The following is a 23,623-nucleotide window of genomic DNA, read 5'->3' as shown; positions in this document are numbered from 1 at the left end:
ATGGTAGAGGACAGGAAGACCTGGAGGAACGTTGTCCATGGGGTCACGATGGGTCGGACACAACTTCACAATTAACAACAACAACAAACCTCTCTTATTGTTATGAATTCATTCATCTGTCCATGAACCTGCCCTCACAGAGGCTTTTCACAGTGTGCCCCAACTACCTGCAAAGAAGTGGCAAATGATAAAAAAAAAAAAAAAAACCTCTCTGCGGAGATGCCTTCTTTAAGAACCAAGGACAGAAATTTCTCATTAATGCTTTTTGGTAACAGGAAAAGACTTATTTTATTTTCCATGGCCTTTCAACTATGAAAATATTGGTTTCATGCAGTAAATATTGCTGTGCTGTTCTGTTTGTTGCTTTACATTTTTATTTGTATTTTAATCTCTTCCTGATATGAAGGACCAGATATAAAATTGGTTCTTTCTAGACCTTTCATCGTTAACAACAATAACAACCCAAAGAGGATTTCTAAAGCAGCTTCCAGCACTTGGTGGAAATGGAGTCAACAATAGGTTAAATTGACTATATCATGTTCAATTGCTTCCTGTCCTTCCAGGTGGTTTATCCAGACATAATGTCAAAGTAACCTCCCAAAATGCCTTATGCAGAGTTAGGCTGAGATATGATGATACAGCTAAGTTAATTCAGTCGGTTTCCTGACTTCTATGTCCTTTTCACCTAGAATTGTCAGTCCAATTTTCCAAATGCTAAACTTATGTCCAATTTTCATCATTCCTACTGCCTTCTAAATGTATATACTGCAAAATCTGTCATTGGATACCAAATTACCAGTCTGTAACTATTATATAAACAAGGTTCATTTGTACTGTCTGCTTGCTTTACATACAGTAGTCCTTGCTTATTGGCTGCCTTGTTTAGTGACTATATAAAATTATGATGGTGTTGCAAAAGACAGCTTTGCAACCAATCCTAACAATTATGACTGTCAGTGTCCCACATTCATGTGATCACCATTCAGGCACTTTGCAACTGGCATGCATTTACAACTATTGTAGCATCCCATTGTCATATTTGCGTGCTTTTGGAACAAACAGAATTAATGGAGAACATGAAAGTAAAATCGTCAGTTACAGTCACATATCAGTCAGCAGCTGCTTAACAACAGAATGGGAAGTAATGCTATAACTCTGTTATGATCATCTGATTTTCCACTTGGCAATCGAATTGCCAGTACCAATTTGTGGCAGCTAAGCAAGGACTGCCTGTATTCTGCAATTAGCCAATGAATCAGAAAAGCAGTCCCTTAAAACTGAATTCAATCGACATCTTTTAACTGCTACCCAACTTCTGACCTGGTTCATACATTTATAATAAACTATGGTTCATGACTTTTTAAAATACGAATTATTATACAAAATTTTGTAAATGAAATAAAACAAACACTTCTCTAAACTATTAATGCAACTATCTAATTTTACTTAAATATAAACAAAAACTTCATATCAGTTGTGTTCTATTTCTTTCTCTCTTTGCACGTAATACAGAAGCTAAGGCCTAACAGACATCGTGTCTTCCTCAAACTGACTACAAAATTTGAGGAATGGAACAACCCAACTCACAATAGGGTACTTTTCTTCTATACAAACAGAATACATATTGATAAGCAAACGTACATCAGTAGTTAATTAACTTCAGACTTTGATCTGAAACTTACCCATATTTTCAATTATTCAGACCTTGTCAGGTAATAATAATACCTTGTTTAACAGGCTAATTTTCAGGATTTAGCCCATATGTCAAATATATTGGCTGCTTTCCCTATTACTAGCCCTCCTCTGAACTACTATGTCTAAATACTGTCCTCATCTTAATTTTCCATTTTTTCCCCATCTGGCCATCTCTTTTCTCAGTAAACGAATGGGTATTCACTTATTCTTAAAAACTAAAGCCCAGTTGAATGTATGGCCGATATTTTGCAAGTCAGACATGCCATATTCCTGGTAGCACTGGAGTCTTATAGTCATAGAGACAGAAATTCTAAGTAGAAAGTTCTACATATTCTATGTGTGATGTTACAACAAAAGGGACCTACTTGCACCGTTGATCAGCTTTATCCAGGAGTGGTGTCAGCTTCAGTAGAAATTCAAAGGCACAATTCACATCTTCTGTGAAATCCTACAACAGCATAACAATACAATAGCTTCTCCCTTAGATCTTTAAAAATCTAGGAATTGAGCACTAGTAACTCTACCCCTAATTTGTTATAAATTTAAGCTGACACAGTGCATTTCAATAAGATATGCTGTTCAATTTTTTAAAGTAACTGGAATATGCATTTTTATGTTTAATGAGGTTAAAAAATAATTATTTCCCATTTGATATCCTGATAACTTTTTATGTTTCTGTTTGTAGTGTGCAGAGTGAAATTTTATAAATGGATACTTCCTTTCCCCTACCTTTGTATGTGGTAAACTGTTATCTATATTTTATGCAATTACCTTGGATTAAAAAAAATATTGCTGCTTTGCAAAACACACTCTTTAATTGTTTCCAGCTTTCAGTGGAATTTAATTATGATGGGTGGGCTGTGTGTGTGTGTGTGTGTGTGTGTGTGTGTGTGTGTGTGTAGCAGCAGATTATAAAGATTTCCAATTTCAAAAGGGAGAATCTTAAGAAGTCAAATAAAAGCTGTTAGTGAGCATTTAATTTTCTTTTAATTTTCTTCAAAGTTCATGATAAGGCCTCCTAAAATAAATAAGGGACACAAAGATTCAAATCTCAAGTCAGTCATAAACTCACTGTTAATTTCCCTTTTTGTTGTAATAATCAAACCAATAATAAAAACTATACTGCTCCTCAATATAGGCATTTCACTCTTAGCAGTCACTGATATGGACACTTTCACAGTTTACATTAGACATGTCAAACACAAGGCCCGTGCGCCAGATCTGGCCTGCAATGTGGTTAGATCTGGGCCGTGGGGCTGCCCTGGAATCAGCACGGGACTGGCCCTTGCCGCCTCAGCCCTCGCCGAGCCGGGCACTGATCTACAACATCGTGGTGGCCATCCCTGCCGTAACTTGGTCAGCCTTAGATCCGCGTGGCCGCCCTGGAGATGGTGAGAGGCCGCCCCCACTGCCTCAGCCCCGCCCCTTGGGTGTACACAGAGGTGGCGAGCGCATGGGGACTGGCGTCCCTGGTGAAAGGAAGCACTTAGAACATGGTCAGCTTGTGGGACAAGGTCACCAGGAACACCAGGCCCCACGCACTCCCCACCTGTGTGCATGCCCAGAGGTGGGGCTGAGGCAGCGGGGGCTGCCCCTCACTGTCTCCAGGGCAGCCCTGTTGGCCGGATTTAAGGCTGACTGCCTTCTGGATGAGATGACTGCCATAAAGTTGCAGATCAGTGCCGTGCCCACCACCAGTGCCTCCATGGCCTGCTCACCGGCCTGGCCTTGCAGCCCGTGTAGGAAAGCCATGGCCACCAGCTGCACAGCTACTGGCAACGCTGCCAACCTCTCCCCCTCCCTTCATCCCTTTCTGGGCAAGGAGGGAGGGAGGGAGGATGGGAGGGAGGAAGGAAGGAGATGAGAATGAGGAGGGAGGGAGAGAAAAGAAAAGAAAAGAAAAGAAAGAAGGAAGGAAGGAAGGAAGGAAGGAAGGAAGGAAGGAAGGGAGGGAGGGAGGGAGGAAGGGAGGAAGGGAGGGAGGAGGGAGATGGGAATGAGAAGAAGGGAGACAGGGAAGGAGGGAGGGAAACAGGAAGGAAGGTGGGAAAGAGAAGCAGGGAGGGGAAGGAGGGGGATAGAAGGAGGGAAGAGATGGGAATGAGGAGGAAGCCAGGGAAGGAAGAGGGGGAGGGAGATGGGAATGAGAAGGAGGGAGGCAGGGAAGGAAGGAGGGGAGGGAGGGAGGAGTTGTGAATGAGAAGAAGGGAGGCAGGAAAGGAAGGAAGGAGAGGGAGGAAGGAAGGTGATGGCAATGAGCAGAAGGGAGGCAGGGAAGGGAGGAGATTGGAATGAGAGGGAGGGAGGGTCTGAGGGAAGTCCTGCCTTAGCACTTGGCCACCAGCAGCCTTGCTACCCTTTTGCCATCCCCTTGCCCCCTCCTCCTCGCCTCTCTTGGGTGTCTTCCATCCTATCGCTCAGGATGCTTTGGTTACAAAGCCAGGTCTCCTCGCATGGAGAGGGAATGGGCCTTCCTCTGACCCATGCACTTTGCCCTCCCACACCCACCATAAGCAATCTGGCCAAGGAGAGCGAGCACAACAGAGCCTCAGGGAGAAGATAACCACAGCCAGGCACCTCCTTGAGAAAGCCAGGCTGGGCTGGGCTGCAGGGTTCTAGTGCCCCAGGAGCTTGAGGGTTGGACTGGGCGTTTGCCCTTTGCTGCTCAGGATTCTGGGCAGCCCACACTGCCATGCAGGAGTCTTCCGCATGGCCTGAGAGGGATGGTGAGGCTCCTCTGGTGGACTGCACTTTGGCGCTTGCTCTGGTCTCATCTTCCTCCGCTGGAGACCTTGGATCTCCCCTTCCAACCTAACCTACTGCGTGTGGAAGCGTGGAGGAGAAAGTTTGCAGGAAGTAGTTTCCCTCAAGTCCAACTTCTGCCTTGACAGATCTCTGGAAAGGAGGAGTGGGTGGCGGGGGAGCTGTGGGAGGGAAGATTGCCCCAACAAGTCAGCATCCTTACCACACTCAATTGGAAATGGGGATTCCTTTTGAGAAGGGCCAGCCTCCCTTGTGCAGGACTAGGGAGTGCTGTTCCTTTTGCTCTCCAGAGATCTGTCAAAGTAGAAGTTGGAGGAAACTGCTTCCTGAAAACTTTCTCCTTCGTGCTTCCCACACACAGCAGCATTGTCCGCTGCCTCCTGCTTTGCTGGGAGGGACACAGATACAGAAACACCAATGTCTGGGATTGGGAGAAGAATGTCTCCATTGGCATGCTATGCACACATATGCACACAGACACAAACCCCATTCCAAGCTTGGAGACTGTTATCCACATCTGAGTTTATAAACTGCCAATCATGCCTGGGCTTAGGGAGAAGGCCATCTTCTTCCTCTGTGGATAAAAATCCCCAAACTTGGAATGGTGTGTGTGTGCGTGCATGTATGCATGTGCTTGGCTGACAGCAGTTTGGGGAGGCAAGGAGCTTGTCTAGTATGACTTGTTCTGTCCTGACCCAGCCATCCCAAGTCAGCCACAACGAGTAAACAGCATCAGGCCAGTCATGCCCACCAAGCTATGCCCACCTAGTCATAGCAACCCAGCTATTGGCCCTTTGAGGGCAACCATAACGCTGATGTGGCCCTCAATGAAATTGAGTTTGACACCTCAAGTTTACATAATCACCACTAACCTAACAATTTTCATTATCAGTTGGGAGGTTATGGTCAATTTGTTTCTGTTTTCCCATATTTAAAAAATTAAATATAGGAAACAAAACAGAGCACTAAAATAAAACCTCAATGTCACTCTGATATATTTTTACCTTTTCTCCTGGAGAATACTTTTTCAGTTTCACCAAAACTTGTGGTATCTAAAAAAAGAATAAAATTAGCCACTTAGGAATCTTTATTCCTAGTCTTTTCTCCCCATCTTTTTCTCATCTGTCCTCCTAATACAAAAATCTTCATTTCCATCTGACCCTGTTTCTTCCATATAAATCTATTCCCATTCCTCCCATAAACTTTGGATCATTTTTCAAGATTCTCCTCCTAAGCAACTATTTATCAGGCAGCCATTTGTGTGAAATGGTATAGCGTTTCCTGCCTGAGCAGGGGGGTTGACTAGACTTAAAATGAAAAATATAAAAACTAATATAAACTAGAAAGAATAAAAAATAGGAACTACAAAAAATAAAAATAGAAAGTAAAATAGAAAAAAGAAAAAATAATATAATAAGGAATTTCATAATTCCTCTCTGGACAAATCACTTTTGGATATTGTTTTTTAACTGCTATTGATAACAGCTATTAGGAAATTCTCAGTCAATACATTTTACAGCACTGGGTAAATTTCCTTCAATATTCAAGGAAAGAAGTTTTAAATACAAATTTAAAGACTTTAGAAATATTTTGGAATAACCTGTGAAAGAGTGATTAGATTTAGAACTTTGATTTTGGAAAGTTACAAAAGGACTAAAGATCCAGATGGATTTGAAATAAGATTTTGGAATTAATTGGAATAAACTTTCCTTTGGGAAAATGCTTTTGTTTTGAACTATCTTAAAAAATACACAATAGGATGAACTTTGAAGGTTGTACATTAGAGGGAATCAAAAGGCATTAAATATTATAACTAAAGCATAAGAATATTTAAATTTGACTTACTAATACAGAAGGGAGCAACATATTTTAATACTGAACATATTGAATGATAATTTTTGAACAATGAGTTCAGAAATTACTTTTAATATTGTCTGCCTGTATAGATAGACTATGTTTAAAAGATGTCATGAAAAAGGAACAAGTTATATATGACAAGATGTGAAAGTGGATTAAAAAAAGATGTTACAAAAATGATGTGGGAAAAAGTACTACACTGCACAAATTAAAAAAGCCAGTTGATATTTTAATAATTAAAAGGGATATATAAATAACAGACCAAAACCTGGCTAATTTTTCTATACTGGATTTGTCAAAGCTCCTTCTAGAAGAAGGACAAAGAAGAGATTATTATTTTAGGAGATTATTATTTTAGGAGATTATTTGAAGGGATTAAAGATCAAGACTGTTAGAAGTAAAAAGAAGAAATATAAAATTGATTTATGTGATCAAGGTTAAAACGAATATATTGTTCCTCTCTGGTAACCCTTAATGGAGTTTTGCTGATAAAAAGGTTCTTTTTTTTTTCTTCATCAAATGTATATGCTGTCTGACTCCCAGCAATTCTGGATATTTTAAAAATTGTTAAAACATTTAAAACAAGAAAACAACAACAAAGGAAGAGTAAAGATGGGAAAATGACAAAACCAGATGGGGAACAAAGAAAACAATGCATACAATCTAAAGAGAGCTTCACCAAAGGCTTGGGCAACAATATTTGTGAACATTTTGTGACATTAAAGTAACTCAACTAATGCCTCAGGAGAGTTTCAACAAGAGCTCTCTATTATACACCATGCACTTAGAAATTTCTATATTTTTAGAAGAAATCTGAAGTTCTTCTGATACGATGGAGGTAGAAAAGCCAGATTTAATAACTCTGCTTAGCTATGACATTGGCTGAATATGAATAAACATTTGAAGACACAACAATGATATTGTGGAGAAGATCCAAAAAAATAATAAAGGAACACTTTGATGTTTTTAATCTGATTTTCATGCAGTTTCACAAGTTAACTGTCCTATCTTTTACTTTATTTTATTCCATAATATTCCAATTTGTCCACAGGCTGTGCCTGTGTATGTTCGTCTTTTTCATGCTTAATGTATTCATCTCTGCATGGACAATTGGATACATGATGTCCTTGAACTGCAGTAGTGATTTATTAAACAAGCCAGGAATGTTAAGTTGCAATTTGTTGAGTCTCTTTTGGGGAATCTAGTAGCGTCATGGTGTGTTTACCAAGAAAGCCAGGAAGAAGAAAGACGTAGCCATCTGGCTTATGTTTATATTACAAAAAATATTATGAAGCTTAATGCAGATTTCTCCGTACTCTACCAAAAGACACCAGCCCAGAAGAAAGAACAAAGAATAACCTGGGCTTCAGGTCACTAATATAGCAATGAATGTCACCAGCTATACAGAAAAAGAAGGCTTGTATTTATGCAGAGTCAAAATCAAGAATGATCATGGCTGCAGTACCTAAAGAAAGATTTTCCATATAGATCAGATATGCCTGTAAATATCCTTCTATTATAAAAAGAACATCTAATCTTTGGTATACTGCCCCCAGGAGCAGCTAATCCTGACCAAGGTCCCCAGCACAGTTTGATCTGGAGTTGCCAAGGGAAGTAAACAATTCCCCTTATGTTGGAAAAGTCATGCCATCGATGAATAGGGTCACAGCCAAAGTAAGTAAGATAATTCCATGTTTTCTCTCTCTTTACGTCATCCACTTTTTCCCTCACCTTTCTGCTCCCACATACTACTCCTCACAGGGAACAAAAAAGATATTGTTTGTCAGACACCTGAACAGACTACTTATGGTGGATTTTTAAATTCTCACTGAAGGCCATAGGAAATCAAAGTTAAGACCCTCCTGGTTTAAAAGCTAGCACTGAATAGTCATGTGCTTGAGCATTCTCCATTTTCATTCCTTTAAAAATAACTTTTTTCAATTGCAGAAAAAGCAAAAACAAACTTACAAAAGCATCCGTAGTTCATGTAGAAAGCTAAAGAGCCACCTAAATGCACTTCTGACACTGCTATCATTCTACAATAAACTTCTTCTTTACTCTACAGTGAAGAAGAAAAAAACCTACAAAAGTAACTAACCAAGGAAAAGATGTATGTAGGTGCATAGCTGAATGAGCATGAATGGGTTGAAATGCAACCCATTCACTGGATATTTAATCAGGTTTGTGCAATGCCAGAGACTGTAAGAAAGCTTGCAGTAAATGGAGAAAAAGCAAACAGCTATGAAACATATATTTGCAAAGGAGTAATACAGATTTTGGAAATAGTTCATATTAAATTCCTTTTGTTTGCCTAAATCATACCATTGGAATAAACAAAGACGAGTAACTAAACAATTCTCCATTAGGAATGAAAGAAACTGCTTTATATCACCTCAGACAAGTGGTCTGTTCAACTGAAGTTGGCTGTAATAAGTTCAAGTTTCATACATAAGTTTTTCACAGTTGTGTGTGTGGAAATGTCAGGAATTGACTGAAGGCAGCTAAGCCCAGCTGTCTCTCCCTGACATTCAGGCTTACCTTGAGGAAAGTGAAGGCTGTCCATTTCAGCTCTTCCGTCCCTTCAGGAGATTCAATCAGTCCCACAAAGCACGCTTTCCAGATTTCCAGAATGAAGAGTGGGGATGGGATACGCTAACCAAAAGCAGAAACACCCCCCAGAAAACTTCAGGTCTGACCAAAACAAAAATACTTATAATATGAAATGACCTAGGCTTCACCATAAGCTAAATATGTAAATGTACAGACTATCCATAGCTTTTCTAGAAATTCAATTTCACCCAACCTCAACCAAACAGTACAGATTCCTGCTCTCTCAAAATGCTTCTTGCTGCTAAGAATTCAAAAATCATTTGGTAGCCAATGATATGTAACAGAGCTTCTGAAAAGAGAAGCATCTTTCTTTTTTTTACAAAGCCAATTATATATCTTTCATTCCACAGCAAATGAAAAGGGAAAACTTTCTGTCAGGTCTCCAACCTTTGGGGGCTGCTGAACCTGTTTGACATTTTAGAATAATGTCATCAATTCTATGCTTGCAAAAAAGGCAGGGAAAAGCTTTACCATTTAAAAAAAAAACAGGTGAAATGGTGATATAGCTAGTTCCACACTACCACTCCTCCCCAAAAAAGGAGACTGAATATGGAATCTCAAGAGAACCAAGAATATGTAGAAGCCAAATGGATATCAGGGATCCTAATGTTCTAGAAAGAAGAAAACTTTTAAAAAAAAGGAAGATCAAGGTCAAGTATCTAATGTCTCTCCATTTCTGGAAAGGAGAATAGATGTCTGAGACAGCAGATATGGAACATGTAAAAAGACACATGATTGTGTCCTGATCTCACTCACTAGCCTACCCACCAAGAAATTCCTTAAATAATTCCTTGTATGTCACTGTAGCCTCATTCAAAAAGGTGGCTTACTCTAGTCTAGATAGTTATTATATAGTAAAATAATATTGGGCTGTACCAACTCAGAATGAATACAAGTGAAATGTCCTAACCTGATATTCCATCACATACATATATTCTGCATGTAGAAGACTATGGCTAGGTCATATATCTGGCTATTCACAAGTTTAGCTACTGTACATTGTTGAACAAAATGAAACAATAGGCTCACACATGATGCTAAGCCATTTGGTAGAGGTCAACACATACATCATACAGCTAACATGGTTATGTATGTTGTATGAACCTACTCTTTTTTGTCAAGACAGAAGAATTCTAGCCAATTCTACTCAACATGGTAAGCAATAGATGCTTTTTTATTAGACAGAATCTTTCACCGATAGTTGAAAAAAGATATATTCTACCATATTTTATCTATAGAGGAGCAAACAAAAAGACAAGAGAATTCCTCTATGATCCATTGATACCTGCATTCTTTTCACCATCATCAGTTGTTCAACTAAAGGCTGTGGTTCTCCAGTCAGATTCATGGTTCCTTCTAGCAGCACCACAGCATGTATGGTAGGGAAGCCTGTTTTGTTTAGCTGTTCTGAATGAACTGAGAGCATAGTAGGGATACTGTACACAAAGAAAGAAGATACGGTTTAACTTTACTTACATATGAAAAGAAAAACTGTTTATTCCTTAACCTGTGGCTGTTGTTTGCTTACCTTTTGACAAGATTAATGCACTCTTCCAATTGATTCCGTAACTGATTGTTGTTAATATGTCCTACATTGTCTCCCAATTTGGCAAGGGACTGTTCAATTGCATTCCAGGAAGCTAAACAAAACACCATAAAGGTTACTTTTTTTTAAACAAAATTTTATTAAGTTTATATAGATGAGGAAAAATAGGAACAATACAGGTATGGTAAAGGGAGGGGGTGGGAGGAAAGGGGAAGGGAATAAAGGGTTTAGGGTAAAATAAGGATAGGTACACTCACGTATTTCAACAAACAAGCTACCGTCAGGATCATAATAATGAGCAAACATCATATTCAACCATTTTTACCGAAGCTTAGACTATAACATATTAAGAACAATTAGTAAACAAATACGTTAATCTATTAAGTAAACACTACTAATAAAATCTCAAAAAATCCTAACAATCAAAAGTAACAAATGAAAATCAGTAAGTCAGGAAAAATAATCATATCATCAAAATGTTAGTTAGAACTCGATTAAAAGTCAGTCATCTATTCTAAAATATTGAATCTTTCAAGTTCTAATGTGTCTCTAACCATTGATAAAAATTTTCCCAAGTTCTAAAATAAATTGAATCATTTTTTCTTTCATTTCTAATGTTAGTCTATCCATTTCTGCACACTTTAAAATTTTAGTAATTATAATCTAGTCAGATGGTAAGTTCCCATTTTTCCAAAATTGGGCAAATACTATCCTTGCAGCTGTTAAAACATGCAATATCAAATAGTCATTCTCTTTACCATAATTAGGTCTTAATATTCCTAACAAAAAGAATTCCGGTTTAAATTCTATCTGTAGTTTCATTATCTTTTCCAACCATCTATGGATCTTAGACCAATATTTCTTAGCAATAGGGCATATCCACCAGGCATGGTAGTGAGTGCCTGGCTGTTGTTTACATTTCCAGCAAATATCCGAAACATTTTTAAACATTTTTGCTAAGCGAACTGGTGTCATATGCCATCTATAAAACATCTTATATAAGTTTTCTTTATATGCTACCGCTTTTGTAAGCTTAATATTTTTATCCCAAAGTTTTTGCCAGTCTTCCAGATCTATAGAATGTCCAAAGTTCTTTGCCCATACTATCATTGTTTCTTTCACTTGTTCTTCTTCCATCTTCCAGTTTAAAAGAAATTTATAGAGTTTTCTAATCAAATTCTCATCTGTTTTTAACAAAATTTTATCTAATGGGGTCTGTTCTTTGTAAAAACCTGTCGATTTTATATCTTTTTCGTATCTTGTTTGAAATACGACCACCATGTCAAGTCAATACCTTGTAGTTGTAAAGTTTGCCTGTCCTTAAGTTTTCCCTCTTTGTCCAAAATGTCACCATAAAGGTTACATTTTAATCACACAGTTTGTCCAACAACCTAAACGAACAACAGCCCCAAATATATATATATATATATATATATATATATATATATATATATATATATATATATATATATATATATATATATATATATATATATGCACACTTAGTTTCTCACACACATGCAGTTAGAAAATGACTTGAAATTTGGCAGACTGCAACCTGGGTGGAAAAAAGGCAAAGTGATAAGAATGAACCTTATTGAGTATATTTATTGCTCATACCCATGAATAGTGATGGACAGGATCAGAGACAAGGATAAGACTTCCAGTCTCCCTGGTTTTTCTAACAGCCTCACCTATTTGCAGGCATATGCAGTTTTGCTGGATTTAAAATACGTGTATAAAGATCTGTTTTATATCAATTCAGTCTACTCATCTGCAGCTACTATCCAAAGTCCTAACTTCATCTAATCTAACCAAGCTTATGTGCCTAGATTAAGTGTGCTATTGTTTCCTTGAATTTCAGGGAAGCAATGGGAATAATGATTAGGTTTATAAAGTTTTGTGGCTCCACCACCAAAAAAAAAAAAAATCAGGATCCTAAGAGACTTGTGCTGCTTCAAGCCTTATAAAGAATCCCAACAACAGAAGGCTAGGATTATAGAGAAAGTAAAATATAAAGGTACTGAGGTTTTTCAGCAAAATTTGATTAAAAAGAGTTTTTTAGATTTTTACACAAAACTATACTCGTGATAATATAAAGGGAATGGATATAGATAAATATTTACAATCAGTACATTTTCCTAAACTTTTTGAGGAACAGCAAAATGGGATGAATTGTTTAATTACTGTGGAGGAAATTGGCTTAGCTATCAAGCAGTTAAAGGTGGGAAAGTCTCCAGGAACAGATGGATTGCTGGGAGCACAAGTTCCTCCCTCTTGGAAAAGAGCATTTATATCATTGATTCCGAAGGAGGATCAAGATCTTACAGAGCTTAAGAATTATAGGTCGATATCATTATTAAATGTAGATTACAAGATTTTTACAAAAATTTTGGCAAATAGATTAATGCAGGTTATGAAGGATTTGATTCACAGTGATCAATCAGGATTCATAACAGGGCGATACATGAAATATAATGTTAGACAAATTATTAACTTAATTGAGTATTTGGATAAGAACAATCAGATTCCTGCGGCTTTTATATTTTTGGATGCTGAAAAAGCCTTTGATCAATTAGATTGGCAATTCTTATTCTCACTGGTAGAGAAAATGAATTTTGGGGATAATTTTTTACATGCACTTAAGGCTATATATCAGCAACAATCTGCTCAAATTGTTGTTAATGGGGGATTGACTGAGACTTTTAATATTGAAAAAGGGACAAGACAAGGATGTCCATTATCTCCATTGTTATTTGTTTTAACATTGGAGATTTTGTTGATCCAGATTCGAGAATCAACGGTAATCAAGGGCATAAAGATAAGAAAAAATGAGTATAAATTACGGGCTTTTGCGGATGATTTGGTTTTGATTTTGGAACAACCGATTAGAGTGGTTGATTGTCTATTAGAACTTATAACACAGTATGGAAAAGTTTCTGGTTTTAAAGTCAATAACCATAAGACTAAGATATTATCTAAGAATATGTTAGCCAATGACAAGGAAAGTTGGTTAAAGCCACAGGTTTTCAGATGGTGAAAAAGGTTAAATATCTGGGAGTATATTTAACTGCCTCAAATGGAAAATTGTATAAAAATAATTATGAATTACTATGGGCAAAAGTGCAAAAGGATTTAAATGACTGGAAAAAACTGCAATTGTCACTGTTGAGGAGAATTTCAGCTGTAAAAATGAATGTTCTACCAAAGTTTCTTTTCTTGTTTCAGATGATACCTATTTTTAAAAAAGATGTAAATTTGGAGGAATGGCAGAAGAGTATCAATAAATACATTTGGGCTGGGAAAAAAACTAAGCGTTAAGTTTAAGATTTTGCAAGATGCCTGAGAAAGAGGAGGACTTAAAGCATCTAACTTGAAATTATACTATGATGCAGCCGCCTTAACTTGGATAAGTGATTGGCTTAATTTAACAAATAAGGATATTCTTGTTCTTGAAGGGTGGGATTTAATGTATGGTTGGCATGCATATTTAATTTTTAATAAGAAAGTGGACCACTCCACATATTTTGAGGAGTGCCTTACTTCGAGTTTGGAAAAAGTATTATTATAGGTTAAATTATAAAATACCTATCTGGGGGATTTCTAGACATGCAATTGAGGGGATTTTTAAGGGGATGAACTTTGATAAAATTTCGTATAAAGAATTATTAACTTGGTCAGGTTCGGATTGGCATTTAAAATTTCTAGATGTATTAAGGCAAGAAAATATTCTACAGTCATGGTTTCAATATTTACAAATAGTGGACAGGTGGACTGTAGATAAGAAAGAAGGAATAACACTAGAAGATGGAAATCTGGTTATTCAGATTAAAGATCAGAGTCAGGCCCACATAAAAAGAATTTACAATACTTTAATAGAATTTGATTCTGAAACAGAATTGGTTAAAGACTGTATGATTAAATGGGCTCAGAATATCCAGGATCCGATCCCATTGGACTTATGGGAGACAATTTGGATTAGAAATGTTAAATTTACACAAACTCAAAATTTGAGGGAAAATTTTTATAAAATGTTTTACAGATGGCATTTAGATCCTAAAAAATTATCTTGTATGTATCCAAATTTACAACCCAAATGTTGGAGATGTGGTAATATGGATGCGACATATTTTCATGTTTGGTGGAATTGTAAAAAGTAAAGGCTTTTTGGATTATGATTTGGTGGAACATTCAAAAGATTTTTAAAAGGAAGATAAAGTTCACCCCTCAATTATTCCTATTGGGTATCTTTGTGGATTTAAATGACAAAGAAACTACTTTAATGTTGAATTTATTAACTGCAGCAAGGTTATTAGTAGGCTCGTATTGGAAGAAGGACTCGTTGCCTACTTTAGAAGAATGGATATTTAAAGTTTCTAACTTTGCAGAAATGGCAAAAAAATTCTGCTTATTTGAAGGATCATACACAAGAAAGATATATTATTGTATGGAGAAGATGGATAGATTATATTCAGAAAAAATATGGGACTATAAAGTTTCATTTATTTTATGAGTAAATTTTATAGTAACTGTTGTAGAGATTTGTTTATATGACTTAATTTAAGGGGAGTTAAAGGTTAAGTATGATTTTTTTTCTTTTCTTTTTTTCTTTTTTCTTTCTTTTCTTTTTTTTATTATTGTTAACTTTCTTATTAATAACCCTATATTCTGCTCTGGGAAGCGAGGGGGGGAGGGTTGAGGGTGGGTGGGTGGGTGATTGGGTGGGTAATGATAATATAGTCATGGTAAATGCTTGGGCATTTCCCCTATGCTGCGTTCATGTGTGTGAGAGGGATGAGAGGGGAGGAAGGAGTAGGGAGGAAGTAGGATGGTTAGAGGAGAAGGGGAGGGGAAGAAAGTAGGAGGGGAGGAGAGAAAGAAGAGGGAAGTAGGGAAGGATTAGAGAGGGTGGACGCAGCCTGGGGGGAATGGGCAGGTGGTACCAATGGTTAGAAATTTATTTTATTTTGTATGAATAAATGGAAAATAAAAAAAATTAATAAAAAAAAAAGAATCCCAACAAAATACTTCTATCATTAATTTAATTCAAGGTGCACAAGTGAGTTCAAAGTCTAGAGACTAAATGTTCTGTATTAAAATTTGCACTATGTTGCTTTTTTCATAATTTAAAAAAATAATTTTCCCATATGAACACTGGCCGCATACATGTGTCTTCCAGCTTGGCGATATGAATCAGGGCCCGATTTTTGATGCTCGCCAGGATTTTCACCAGACGCTCCAAGCACATATTGAGCTGGTTCTCTGCAGCCCCCTGTTCCAGCAGTTCTTTCAGCTTTTCTGTATAGAAGGCAGCACACCGCAGCATCCAAATGAGAACATTCATCAGGGCACGACAGAGGCCAATACATTCTTCTGCCTTACCATGGCAGCTGCAAGGAGAGTAAGGAAGGGACAAAATAAATCATCTCTAGCAAAAAGACTATCTTGCTTGGCATGCAGACAATTACTGCAGAATTTCCATGATCTTCAGAAACATAAACTTAATCCTAGCTTCTTTGGAGGGGTGCAGGAGAAATGCCAAAACTGACAAAAAATATCAGAGAAAAGATTTCCCCTACTTTAATATGGGCTATGATGCAAAGAAAGAAAAAAGATAAGAGACAAGGAAGAACCTGAAAGAAAGCTTCAGTTCTCATCATTATTCAATTGTCATGGTGGCCAGATAAATCTCAACTGCAAAGAAGAAATGATAGGGTGATCCTATTTCTGAAAGCCCTAATGATCTTTGTAATCTTCTTTCCACTTTCCTGCCTATTATTAACTTCCCAGTTTCATAGCCACTTCTAATTCTTAAAAGATCACTTTGTGTAAGGTCTTCTGGCTATTGAGTCCAATCAAGTGTATTTGATAATATGGCTTCTATACAGTGAAAAGAATGGATATACTTTCCTGTAGCTACACCTCAGTTGTAATTTAGCAGGAGTAAACTCCCTTTATGGAAATGATGAATCCAATAGTGAAAGCAGTAGAACAAAATGGTGCAAGAATACAAGCAACACTATGGTCAACACAGTGGTTTAAGCCTCAAAGACCTGTAAGTACCCTACTATGAGAATAACTTGCCAATTTCAAATCTTACTTCAGTAGTGAAATTGCATGAGTGCTTAATCTCAGCCTTCCATCTGCAATGTTAGCATAGGATTGCTACAGCATAGGATTAATCTGAATACCCCAAAATATAAGATAATGTAAAGCGTTATTACTTTGATTTCTCTAACCAACTTCAAGTCCACTCCTTTCTTTTGGGGATCTCTCAGCATCCCAGGAAATAGTAAAATATCAGGGAATTTATATTATCAGCCAGAGGTATCGAAGTAGTGACATCAAACATCTTGCATAATGTGGCACCACAGTGCAGGTTGTCACTTTCATTACAATTCATGCCTTTATTTAAACAAATTAAAAAGCGAAATTATTCAGTTATTCAGTGATTAACATAACTAGGCCCAAAAAGCAGATGGAGACTAAGAGAAAAATCTTGTTGATGGGACAAGTACTTTTTCAACAAGCAGCAATAATCTCGGAGCTGAAGGGTTCTGATCAAATTAAAAAGCAGAACATTGAATTAAGCAGAGAAAGGATTAAGTATTGGGCTTTGTATCTGGCTGTAACAGGTGTTTATCAGTGTTCTGTGACAATTTAATATTCATTGTTTCTATTTTTTTATAGGAAGTTTCTGTTTCCTCACATTTCAATCCACTCCAGTATCCTCACCTGTTACCTCTATATAACACATTTAATCTGAATTTAGAAGTAAGATCTTTATAGAGTTTTAATTCTTTGAAATCAAAGATAAAATAAAGTTTTTTAAAAAGCCTTACCTACCAATTGTGGTTCTCCCAGGAATATTGGAAATGAGGTAGAATAAATTAACATACATGATAGTTATATCTAGATTCAGTTGCTAATTGCCTGGCTTTTTAAAATCCAAATGCTTCTCTTCACATACACAGCACAGTAAAGTATTTTTCTTCTTCCTGTTCTTTTTTGTATCCTTTTATGTTTTTTTTAATCTAGCTCACTAACTTAAGCAATTGTTGAATATATATATTGCTGAAACCACAGCCAGTTATCACAGGTAGGTTAGTGGCTTCATAATACTTGAAGATTGGACCTGACTAACTATGTAGCTTCCTCCAATTCAGACATGCTTGTTTCCTTGCAGACATTTCATTACCCAAACTAGGTAACATCATCAATGCTCCTAGCACCCTAACTAAATGTATCATTTTGTTTATCTCAGTGTGCTTATTTTCAGTTCAATTTTCAGTTTTCACTGTGTTTCAGTCTTCTACTTCTTTTGAGGTCTTGTGTTCTCTGTTTCTTTTAAAAAAGAATGTTAGTTCTTTTTGTTAACAATGATTCTTTCTCTAAGAATCACTTGGCTTCAAAGATTGCAAAAAGGATTTTGCTTTTGAGACAGTGAGTTTTATCAAGAGTTTACACTGAATAGAAAGGACCAAAGAGACGACACCATCTGGGAACCGAATTCAGTCCAAATATTCATACATAAATACATTTTTGACTGTAACATCATAGTTAAAAGACTGATCCTAGCAACCAGCAGGCATTTGATAAGCCACTGTCCAATACTGCTAGTCTCTCATCTATTCAGAATTACATTCAACACATATGCACCTACGAATACAATTCATTCCCTACCTGAGACGGTCACAGAACATGTCCATAATTTCTAGTAATGATTGGACACAGAGATCTCGGGAGAAGTCATCAAACTAAAAAAGGGACCACAAAAACATAAACTGGTCTTAAGTAATACAAAAATTAAGGTACGGACTTGAATCGTGTAAGGTTAATGTTTCTTACCACTTTTTCTAAAGCAATTTGATATTTTAAGAGCCTTACAAAATATTAATAATTATGTTCCCATTATGTTTTATCAAAATGTCTCATACTTTATATTTTACAATTAAGTCTCCAAAGTACGTTTTCTGATTTATCAAAATATCACCAAGTATTGCCTTTTTAAATGGAGATGCAGTCCAGTCTAAAAACTGGAAGACAATTACCACCTATTGAATCTTTACCTTTTATATATTTTTTATTCACTCTACCTGGCATAGATTTTTAAAAACTTCAGCCACATATGATTGTGAATCTTCCTGCAAAATGGATGGGACTAGGCAAGAAGGGAGGAGACCAGTCATTTTAACCCAGTCTTGCATCTAGTGAATTAGGTTCTACTAGCAAATTAGAAATTCTGAAAATAAATGTTGGAGAAAATATAGAGACAGTCCTCAACCTATGAATATAATTGAGCCCAAAATTTTCATTGCTAAGTAAGGCCATTGTTAAGTCAATCATGCCCTATTTTACAATTTTTTGCCATTGTTATTAAGTGAATCACTACAATCTTTAAGCGAATCATGTGGTTGTTAAGGGAATCTGGCTCCCCCCACTGACTCTGCTTATCAGAAGCCTTCTGGAAAGGTAGCAAGGGATAATCCCAGGACCCCGAATGCTACAACCACTGTAAATACATACCAGCTGCCAATCACCTGAAGTTTGATCACGTGACCGTGGGAATGCCCAATGGGCATAAGTGTGAGAATTGGTCATAAGTCATCTTTTTCAGTATCATTGTAATTTTGAACAGTCATTAAACAAATGGTTGTGAGTCACACTATATTACACTCTTCACTCTTTTGATTTTGACTGCCATCTGCTAGTCAATAACACTTAGGATAGGTTCCCTCATTTGGTTATATCATTGTGTGCTTAATGTTACTGTGCTTTACCAACTCACAATTAACTGGGTTTATACCACATGCAAGCCATATATTGCACTGTGATTTGAAAACGACAATAGCTGAGTCTATACTATGATATAAGCCAAACTGTATAAGCTGTGTTAGGATCAGGAATAGCCATAAAAACCAGCAGAGTGATTTTGGGCCAGTCACTCTCAGTCCAACTCATCTCACAGGGATGTTGTTGTGGGGAAAATAGGAGAAGGAATGTGTTGGATATGTTTGCAGCCTTTAGTTATTTGTAAGAATAATAAAGGCAGAATACAAATCAATAAATAAATAAACTTAGCAGAGTGTATGAATGCAGCCTTAAAACATAATTAAATACATGCATCTAGATTTAAAGTCCCAAGTTTAATCTGGGAAATAGCAAATAAGGCATTTGCCCAGGATAAGGTGATCAGAATTAATGGGAGTCGAGAGGTATATGCACTGTATAAATATTTCTCGGGAAAGGGAAAGGAAAAATATAATGATTGTGGTATTTGAGGTCTCTATTTTCACATACCCAATTCTGAAAGGGTTCCAAGACTATGATATGAAAGCCAATCAAGCTAATGGAATATATCTGCACCTCATATTTTTATGATTTTTTTAGTGAAATGCATATACAGTATATGTTTCTTTGTTGAATGACTGAGAAAAGAGAAAGTTTGTTGAAGACAGGTCTACAAAAGGAAGCAGATGACAATTAGGCAATGCTGCCAAGTGGTTTCTGCAGGCTCTGAATATACACTGGTGCCCTCTATATGAGCCAAACCTGCAAAGAATAGAATAACAAAATTCAGAGAAGGGACACAGAAATGTTTGAATACTACCTTGCTGATGGCCATCAGAACAGTCGAATATGACACCATCTGTAAACAAAAGGGGGGGAGGGTTACAAGCTAAAGCTAATGTTTAATCAAACCCACAAACAAGATCTGCCATTTCAACTGCTGTGTGAAGGGGGTGACAAACAGCAAAGTCACTTATCAGCAATACAGCTTTGCTGAAGCACTGGCCTGGCACAAATTTAAACGGACATTTTTAGGCAATGGTGTACAGTTTCACACCAACATTATAGTGAGCAGCACAAGAAAAAAAAGGAGAGTTTAAAATGAAACCCAAAAGCTTCTGTTATAGCAATTTTACCAAGAATCTCGCAGCACTGGGGCAATTCATAGCAATGGAAAAGCACTCACCTGTTTCATTTTGGGAATACTATGATAAGAAAACACATCACCACCACAATCATCACAAAACCTGTACAAGTACAAATACTGCTACCATTGTAGAGGGTAAAATCTATGTTAGCCCAAAATCAGTTGGTTAACTCCATTTAAGACTAACTAATTTCTATTTTAAGATATAGGCTTCCACAACTCTTTTTATTCTTTTGGCCATAAAATATTTTTTTTAATTTTTCTACAAAAGTAGAAGTCCAACATTCATGTTTAAACCATTCAAACATTTGAACCCTCTCCTCACAATAAAGCCAAGTATCTGCTGTAGTTCTGCAGATCAGCAGGAAAGCAACTGATTAAGATTCATTGATTTCACTAAAAAAAAAGTTATTCTCAAAAGTTAAAGTGGGCATGTGAATAAAATCAGGGGTAGAGTTTCACAAACCTTTCTTACAATTCAGCAAAATGAAAATAATTTACACAAATTAAAAAAATATGAAATTTGCACACTATTTTAAAATTGCGCTATGAGCTACTTAAAACTGGATTATCTCAGATTTTTTCAATTTTTTCAAAGATGCTTCAGTCCTTCACTTAATTCAAAGATACTTCAGTCCTACAGCTAAAATAATATTTAATCCATTAACATTCATTTACATCCTCTGAAATTGAAAGGTTTTATGATGGGATTATTACCTGAGAACTGATGGCATATTTCAGATAGGATAGGAGTAATGGGTTTGGCGATGGGCCAATCATGGCCTGTTCAAGAAGTGCTTCTGTAATTTAAAACAAAGGAAATTCTTTCTAGAAAATTACAATCATTTTCACAAAGAATAACAATGACCATAATTTGATCTACTAAAATCGCTCATGCAATTAGATCACTTTGAAAATTTGTGATTTATCTGTTTTGGAAAAGGCAATGTTTTCTACTAATCAAAAGATGCAGGAGGATGGTAAAGATTTTGTGATATTTTACAATACTGTATTAAAGTACTGCATTTAATAAACCAGTGAATATCAATAAATATAAAATGTGAGAATTTTTTCTTTCTTTTTTTCATAGATTATATTCTTTTATTTGGATTATTTCTTTTCTAAATTTGTTTTGGTTTTTTTTTTTAATTTAAAGATATGTGTTAATTATGTGTGTTAAATATGTTAAATAAAAATAAAGAACCATATACATTTTTCCTACATTCCTCTATTTTTAATTAATTAGATTTTTTAAAACAAATATTAAAACTTTTTATATAACTTAAAGACAAATACAGAAATATATAAAGAATAGAAAGAAAAAAGGAAAAGGGCAGAAAAGAATACAGTTAAAGAAAGAAAGAAAAAAGATAGTTAAGAAACAATTTCTTTATAGTATTTACAAACTCATCACAGATAGCCCTCAATTTAGAGCCATTGTTGGGACCGGAACGTCTTTTGTAGAGTAAGTCATTGCAATTGAAAATCAAGTGAGATTCAGTTTTACAATAACTTTTATGACAGTTGATAAGCAGATCACCACAGTCTTTTAGTGATGCTGCAACCAGTTTAACATGTAAGTCAGTTGCCAAGCAACCCAAAAGTGATTGTGAGACTGCAAGGGTGGTGTGATAGTTCTAAGTGCAAGTACAGGTCATAAGTCACTTCTTCTAAGGCCATCATAACTTTGAACCATCCTTAAATGAACAGTCATAAGTCAAGGACTACTAGTGGCCCTCCTCCTTCCTTAAAATTACAATAGTCTCTTCAGCCCCTTATTGTTTTTTAAAATCATCAGATCTAGGAATCATCTAGTACTTTTTCCATTTTGAGCAAAAAGTCTATAAAAGGTTTCCAGGCTTTCATAAAAATACTTATCGTTTCATCTCTGACCAAACAGGTCAGTTTTGATATTCCTTCATTACAGATATTTCAATATTTCTCCCATCTTTTTGAGTATAGAGATCGTCCTCAATTTATAACCATAATTTATGTTAAGTGAGAAATTTGTTAAGTGAACTTTGCCCCATTTTATGACTTTTTTCGCCACATTTAGTAATAAAGTAATAAAGTTGGAGGGGACCTTAGAGGTCATCAAGTCCAACCCCCTGCTCAGGCACGTAACCCTATACCATTTTGGACAAATGACTGTCCAGTTTCTTCTTAAAAACTTCCAGTGTTGGAACATTCACCGCTTCTGGAGGCAGATTGTTCCACTGGTTAATTGTTCTAGCTGTCAGGAAGTTTCTCCTTAGTTCTAGGTTGCTTCTCTCTTTGGTTAGTTTATTAAGTGAATCACTGCAATTCTTAAATTAGTAACATGACTGTTAAGTAAATCTGGTTTCCCCATTGACTTTGCTTGTCAAAAGATTATAAAAGGGATCACATGACTCTGGGACATTGCAATGGTCATAAATGTGAGTCAATTGTCACGCATTCAAATGTAAATCACATGATCATGGGATTGCTGCAATCGTAAGTGTGAAAAATGGTCATAAGTCACTTTTTTAGTACGTTGTAACTTCAAATCATTATTGAATAAACTATTGTAAGTCAAGGACTGCCTGTAATAATCTTGCTGCAGTTACCATATATAAAATCAGTATTCCATAAGCCTTTTCTGCCAAATTATCCATAGGTCCCAATAGATAAATACACTTGAGAAAGCACAGGACTTTTATGAGAGTTACTTTTCACAAGGAGAAGAACAAGAAAGTAGGGAAGAGCTGGAGAGTAAAAGTTATGATGAAGATCTATTAGAGGAAGTTGATCGAGAGCGAGAAATACAAAAGTTACAAGAAAGAGAAAGGTTAGAAAGAGAAGCAAAAGGAAGACTTATAGACACAAGAAGTATAAAACAAAATAAAAACAAAAAAATAGATCAAGTTAAAAATGGGAGACGTAATTAAGCTCTTTTCTATAAATATTAATGGATTAAATATATCAAGAAAAAGAGTTTAGACGTTTAACAATTTAAGGAAATTGGATGTAGATGTGATGTATCTTTAGGAAGTTTACATAAAATAGGATTATAGAAAATTACTAGAGAAAGTAAAATTTAGAAACATTATACACAATATTAGCATAAAACAAGAAAGGAGGAATTATTATATATGTCAAAGAAAAATAAAATTAAATAAATATACTTGGATGAAAAGGGGTGAATTTTAATGTTGGAAATAGTATTAGAGTAAAAACAGTATATGCACTAAATA

The 23,623-nt window shown here is 36.1% G+C and overlaps 1 protein-coding gene across 7 annotated transcripts in view; it reads right to left on the bottom strand.

Annotated features, from left to right (window-relative positions):
- MED24 (mediator complex subunit 24) overlaps window positions 1–23,623 on the bottom strand; it is an 86,153-nt gene that overhangs the window by 46,131 nt on the left and 16,399 nt on the right. For 6 of the 7 annotated variants that reach the window (XR_005558600.1, XM_039358836.1, XM_039358839.1 and 3 more), the window contains exons 3-11: window positions 21,126–21,208; window positions 20,082–20,120; window positions 18,155–18,228; window positions 15,638–15,861; window positions 10,454–10,565; window positions 10,211–10,361; window positions 8,854–8,967; window positions 5,463–5,510; window positions 2,061–2,143 (exon numbers count right to left, since the gene is read on the bottom strand). Coding sequence is in view for 6 of the 7 variants with exons in the window: in XM_039358836.1 (XP_039214770.1) it covers window positions 2,061–2,143; window positions 5,463–5,510; window positions 8,854–8,967; window positions 10,211–10,361; window positions 10,454–10,565; window positions 15,638–15,861; window positions 18,155–18,228; window positions 20,082–20,120; window positions 21,126–21,208 (928 nt within the window). In the remaining variant the exon portion in view is untranslated. The remainder of the gene's footprint in view (window positions 1–2,060; window positions 2,144–5,462; window positions 5,511–8,853; window positions 8,968–10,210; window positions 10,362–10,453; window positions 10,566–15,637; window positions 15,862–18,154; window positions 18,229–20,081; window positions 20,121–21,125; window positions 21,209–23,623) is intronic. The other variant, XM_039358842.1, reaches the window with a different exon arrangement.

The sequence above is a fragment of the Crotalus tigris genome, unplaced genomic scaffold (assembly GCF_016545835.1).
Source record: "Crotalus tigris isolate CLP2741 ecotype Arizona unplaced genomic scaffold, ASM1654583v1 scf7180000019068.10715455, whole genome shotgun sequence".
Lineage (NCBI taxonomy): Eukaryota > Metazoa > Chordata > Lepidosauria > Squamata > Viperidae > Crotalus > Crotalus tigris.
This window is presented reverse-complemented; position numbering and strand designations above follow the sequence as displayed.